Source organism: Myzus persicae, unplaced genomic scaffold, assembly GCF_001856785.1.
Source record: "Myzus persicae strain clone G006 unplaced genomic scaffold, MPER_G0061.0, whole genome shotgun sequence".
NCBI lineage: Eukaryota > Metazoa > Arthropoda > Insecta > Hemiptera > Aphididae > Myzus > Myzus persicae.
In genome coordinates this window covers 2,775-9,344 of record NW_019101431.1, presented here as the reverse complement: position 1 = coordinate 9,344, position 6,570 = coordinate 2,775, and the positions used below count along the sequence as shown (strand labels likewise).

Here is a 6,570-nt window from a genome sequence, read left to right as displayed (position 1 = left end):
TAATAATAACACGTGTTTGGTTGTTTGGTGTTTGAACAATCAAAGAATAATGATGATAGAATAATATTCTTATTGTTTGTAATCAAGCGCAGTGTGGTCAATATTGAAATATCGGTAAAACAAAATATTATTGTTTTATCTATATAATAACTAATTGTCGTTGTCGTCAATGATTGGTTGATAAGCGATTATTGATATTGAATTATCCGCGTTACACACTGTCTACTGTCTTATACTATTATCTTCTTATCTTCTTAATCGCGTTAGTTGCATAAAATACATACAAATTGATATGCCACTTAATTTTAAATGATTCGGGTTTCGGGTAAACCCGAATAGAAATTCGGGTTTCGGGTTAATTCGGGTGTTTTTCGGGTGTTTATTTTTTTCAATCGGTTTGTATATACGGGTTTCGGGTTATGCTATTTATTTGGGTTAATTCGGGTTTCGGGTTTCGGGTTACGTTCGGGTGCAAAGCCCTGAAAATTTTTGTTTTTGGGTGACTCGTTGCCCCCAACATATTGTTCGATTTTGAATCTGTTAATGCTCTCTTCTTTTTTTAATGTATCTATAAATCGCCAAATTGAAGGATGCATACTATTTAAAGTCATGTGAAACAATTGTGCCACCCTTCTATTGCATTATTTGTGGTAGCCAAATCTTGGATTACTCTCGAAAAACAGTTCCATAATATGATTGCATACTTTGGCGGGCTTTCTTTTTCCTCTCCTATCTTATTTTCCTACCCATGTATTTTCGAAATAATCCAACAGCGGCGCCAGTAGATCTTCATTGTCTGGGTAATAATTTGTAACTAGTAATGCATTATAACATTTTATTACATCTGCTTCTGGAATAAAAATACGGACTGATAAAATAGGGTACGAGTATAATGTTAGATAAGATAATGTTAAAATAACCCTGAAATAACCTATATAGTTTGCGATCAATTATCGTGCGGTAAATTGTTTAGGATAAATTGACGGTACACCCGTGTTGGTAACTGTGACGTCAACCAATAGACAAGACGAACAGCTGCACGGGTTATACCTACCCAGGGCTTGAAACCGCAGCCGATAATCATGGTTACCGGGTCCGATAGGACCCGGAAAATTTTTCGGTACCGGTTACCGGTTTTCGGGGTTTTTAGAATTTGCGGTAATCGATTCCAGGTTACCAAAATAACTTATATAAATTGGGTTACCGGTTATCTGTTTGGAAGCGGTTTTAAATCATCAAAATTACCGGTTACCACCCTGCAACCGGTTTTTCATTTTTTTTTTTTTTTTAATAGTTGATTTTCTTTAAACATAACAAACCACCTTTGAAACCATTTAAGCATGTAGTTGTGGTTTGACAATAGGGTTGAAAAGAGGCATAAAAGATAAAAGTATAAAAAAAAGGAAATACTACATGATTACATAAGTAGCACCTGTACTTATAAATTTTAATTTTTAATTTATATCTTTTTTCTTTAAGATACTTAAAAAAGTATGAACTTAAAAATATAAAATAAATGATAACAGTTTGATAAACATGAAACAATTGAAATACAAAACATTTTATTATGATCAAAGTTCAAATTTAATATTTGAAAAACAAAACAATAAACAAAAAAAAGTAGTCTGTGTAATATACACTATATTCCTATCTTATTTGCTCTTATTATCATGATTTCATTGAGCAAATCTGATGATAATGATGATCTTAGGTCACTACATATAAACTTGAGCCCAGAAAATGTACGTTCAACAGTTACCTATAACAGTTCAATAATAAATAATAATTAGTAATTACTTAGTATTTTTACATAATAAGGCTAAAATTGTATTAAATCCAGATACATTTTTATTTTTTCTGGTAAGATATAAAATTGAAATTAATATTTACTAACCAATGGTATCAATTGGCTTTATTCAATAATTAATTTATAATTTATATTTATTTAATTTTTTAATCAATTAACACAAATGTGATAACTGATAAGTGAAAAATATAAGAGACAACTTCCTATTAATTTATAAATTGCATTTTAAATATTACCTGAGTACTTGGGACAGCCATTAATACTTGAGCTAATTTGAATAGTTCAGGTTTTTGCAATTTATTTTCCCTCCAGAATTGATGAACACACTTATTATGATGAAGTCTTGTAACATTATCAAACTCTTCTATCAATATACGAACTGATCGATGCCCCACTGAAGTAGTTACTGATCCTATATTACTGTTGTTTTGGGTTTGTAAAAAAACTTCTAAATCGTCCATCTCATTATCAATGTTTTCGTCCATTTGCACTTGTGTTTCAACTACATGACTTTGACTAGATTGAACATTACCTTCCACTTCTAAAATTGTATTCCATGTTTTAACCAAATGATCCTTTGCTATGGATTTTTGGTCTGCATCCAGTATACATTGAAATCGAGGATCCAAGTAAGTCACTAAATGTAAGTTGTTTAAATTAATATAGTTTAAAAAATTTACATTTTTAATGGGTAAACAATAGCATTTGATACATTTATTAATTTGAGATAAAATGGCAAGTAATAATTTATAAGGATTACCTGCTGCAAATGTAGGATTAGCAAATAATAATATTTGTCTTTGATGCATAGTATTCTGTAGCGCATTAGATAAAATTGAATTTTTTTTTTTTAATTTTGCCATCACATTCCACCAAATGGCAAAAAAATCACTCAATGTTATATCTTCTTTTTGTAATTGGACAAGTCCTATTTTAGCTGGTTTCAGTGTATCAACCTAGATCATTTTTTAAATATAAAGGATAATAAGAAAATAATTAGATGTATAGTAATCATTAAAAACACAATGTAATATAACTTATAAAGTTATAAGTTTATATTTAAATATACTATTTAGTTTTAAATTTGGCAATATTATTTTATATAACTAATAATTTGTACCATTTCTTCAATTTTATTCCAATTTGAAATGGATATTAGTAGTTCTGGCATTGTTTCTTGAAATTCAAGACAAAAATCTTTCAACTCACACAATCTTGAAAGCATATCGTACACTGATGACCAACGAGTTTCTATGTCACGAATTGCACATTTTTTATTCTGTCTTTTCAGAAGTGTAGCAAAAATTGGTGTACGTAATTTTTTAACAACCTAGAATATGTTTAATTAAAAATAAAAAAATGATTAGTTAGATGGTATGCAAAATACAAATATTAATATAATTAATAAATAGATAAAATAAAGTTAAACGTTAAAATTAATTTTAAACGTAATAATAATTAAAAACGTTTTACCGCTCTAGCACGTGCTAAAACATTTTGAACACTTATAATTTTCAAAGCTTCTTCTATAGCTAAATTCAAACTATGTGCTGCACATCTAATTTTAGATGTAGTTGGTAAAGAATTAACAGCATTTTCTATTTCATTTTCAAACTGGGTCAAATCATTGTTTATATTTTCGGTCTGTAAATTGAACTCTGTATCTGTATCAACTTCTTCTAAAACTAAAAAAGACAAAAAAAAATTAATCATTTAAAAAACTGATAACATCTAATTAATAAATAAAAGATTTAAAAGTATATAGCAAATTGTTAGGTACCTATTTCTTCTTCAGTGCTTGTATTTAAGAGATCTGAAATTTTCAGCATATTTGGAGCATTATCGCTTGTAATTGAAAACAATTGTCTCTTTTTTAGACTATATTTATTCATCACTTCAACAATCTTATGAACATTTTTAATCAAAAATAATTAAAAACAATATTTATGCAAACTGGAGATACACTTAGGTATCTACATATTATAAAATTAAAAATATTAAAAATATTGGTTTATTAATTTATTTTATATTTGATAGTTTTATACTTTATAGTAAAATAATAAAATATCAAAACTGAAATTTACTATGATATATTTGATGCTTACAGTATCTTTTAAGTAGACCGCAGTATGACGTTGAGCGAGTTCAAAAATTGCTAGAGTTTTAATACGTAAATCCATGGTATTTTCAAGCATGTATTGAACATTTATTCCTAAAAACGATTTATTGTGCCTTGTAACACCATCTACTTTTAGAGATACCAGTTTATTATTCATATCTTGAGTGATAGTTGAAATAATATTTGAAGCAGTATCGGAAATATGTTTTTTTATATTATGTTCGTTAATATTAATACAATTGCCTAATAAATAAATAAAATAATTGTTGGTTATCTATTTTATATTTATTATTATTGTTTATTTTTTAATAATTTATTCCCACCTTGAGATCCAAGACCAACTAATATTTTAAGCTCGTTAAGTTTATAAAAAGTGCGCGAATGACTGGTGTCGTTGTTGAGTCAGTCTTCCTAATATTTCTTCACTTAATGTTAGTTTTTTAATTCTGTTATACTACGTGAACGTGATAAGGTAAAACCTAATAAATTCACTTTATCAGTTAATTACGGCTTATCGACTAACGATAAGTAGCGGCGTCCCGCATCTGAATTTTTCTTGATTAGAACACGGCACGTGTCAAGGCCAACACATATAGCTGCTTTTAGCGTCTGGTGTAATTTAATTGGCCTATCTACATTTTCAAAGGCGTCTTATTTTATTTTAATTAATTTTGAATATTTGCTTATTAGTTAAACTTTTAGTCGTTTAACGCAATGGCCCAAAGTAATGATCTACTTTCTACTGAGCTGAATAAGTGGACAAAAAGCATGCTCGTTGACTTCATTATTACTCAATCACTACCTACTGGGGTGAAATTGAGCGAGGAATTGTCAACATTCTTAAAAGGATCTTCTTCTAACCCTACATCGCTATCTTCTGAGAACTCATTAAATGTGGCCACTATTCTTCAATCTGTTGTCGATGAGCTCAAATCTGTAGCACTTAGTAACTCTAAGTTACATGATAAGCTAAACCGTCTCAATACGACTGCTAAGGTTACCACTTCTCCTAATTTAAACACTGGTTCAAACAATCTACCAACTACTTTACTCTCCAAGCTGAATGCGGATACTCATTCTAGACAGCCTGCAATCCAATCGACTACTAATTTATCCTCGTCCATAAAATCAAAATTTATTGTTGGCTCTCATAAAAGTGTATCCTCCAAGTTGTCTTCAGTGCCAGTGCGGAGGCATATTGATATCTTTGTCTCAAGACTTGAGCCGTGTGTAACGACCACTATGCTTGAATCTGAATTGTTCAATAGCTACTCAGATGTGACCATAAATAAATTAGTGACAAAACACCCATCATATTCTTCATTCCATGTGCGCCTGCCTGCGGAGAAGCTTGATGAAGTCCTCGAACCTACATTCTGGCCTGATGGCGTAATGGTCAAACGCTTTTGGGGTCGTCTTACGCCCGAGATGATTCTAAGCGACACTCCAAAAAACTAATTTCTTCATGTACGCCTATCTGTGATCCTCCTGTTGATATACACGCTTATAATTATAATAGTAAGGATTATTGTTTATGTAGTGATTTATGTACTTGTAACCATATTCTCTTAGGTTTTTATCAAAATTGTCGTGGGTTAAGAACCAAACTAAGTAGTTTAAAATGTAATGTCGCTGTTTTTGATTATGTTTTTATCTGTTTCACTGAAACATGGCTATGTGACAGCTTCTATGATAGTGAACTTGGTCTATCCAACTACATCATTTATAGATGTGATAGAAATAGTTTAACAAGTAATTTTTCCAGAGGTGGCGGCGCTCTCATTGCCATTCGTAGTGACATAGTATCTAATTTAATTTACACTCCAGCTACCAATGTTGAACATCTATTTGTTAAATTTAATTATAATAACATCAACTATGTAGTGTGCTCAGTGTACTTTCCTCCTAATTGCCCGCTTTCTGCTTATGAGTCTTTTATTTCCGCTGTACAATCTGTTCTTCCCCTTCATCCAGAATGTGTATTCATTTTTTGTGGTGACTTCAATTTGCCAGATATTATATGGTCCAATGATGATTTTGGTTTACTTTACAATACGGTTACTAATCCCAGAGTTCAATGTATCCCTGATGCATTTGCGTTCTTAAACTTTTTCCAACTAAATGATATTCAAAACTCTTTTGGTGTTGTCTTGGACCTTGTGTTCTCCAATGATAACAGAATCTATATCTCTAAAGCCGTAACTTCAGCAGTACCTTGTGATCTCTACCACCCGGCTCTTGATATTATGATAAAGTTGGATAAACTCTCCCCTTTACTTGATCGTTCCCATAATTATTATGACTTCCGCCGTGCTCCCTATTCAAAAATATGCGAATTCCTAAACTCATTTAATTGGTTTGAGACCATAATATCTCTCGACGTTGACGAAGCGGCTAAGGCAATTTATGACGCTTTGCACTTTTGCATTTTAAACTTTGTTCCGGAAGTGTCTTATATACCTTCGACATTCCCGAAATGGTTTTCAAAAAATCTTAAGCATATTGTTTTAAGCAAGAAGAGGGCACATGCCAAGTTTAAAGCTTCACGCTGTCCCCTTGATTATGCGGAATTTTCCGCACTTCGTGCCTCTTACAAGGCAGAATACAAGAGATGTCATACTGCCTACCTGTCTCGCACTGAGTC

General features: G+C 31.1%; 1 protein-coding gene across 1 annotated transcript in view; it reads right to left on the bottom strand.

Annotated features, from left to right (window-relative positions):
- Positions 1 to 1,523: 1,523 nt before the first annotated feature.
- Positions 1,524 to 6,570, bottom strand: part of LOC111029057 — a 7,720-nt gene continuing 2,673 nt past the window's right edge. Inside the window, exons 3-10 of the mRNA XM_022307891.1 lie at positions 4,250 to 4,274; positions 3,913 to 4,169; positions 3,588 to 3,711; positions 3,281 to 3,492; positions 2,928 to 3,137; positions 2,568 to 2,763; positions 2,044 to 2,444; positions 1,524 to 1,759 (exon numbers count right to left, since the gene is read on the bottom strand). Coding sequence (XP_022163583.1) covers positions 1,640 to 1,759; positions 2,044 to 2,444; positions 2,568 to 2,763; positions 2,928 to 3,137; positions 3,281 to 3,492; positions 3,588 to 3,711; positions 3,913 to 4,169; positions 4,250 to 4,274 — 1,545 coding nt within the window. The 3' untranslated portion in view covers positions 1,524 to 1,639. The remainder of the gene's footprint in view (positions 1,760 to 2,043; positions 2,445 to 2,567; positions 2,764 to 2,927; positions 3,138 to 3,280; positions 3,493 to 3,587; positions 3,712 to 3,912; positions 4,170 to 4,249; positions 4,275 to 6,570) is intronic.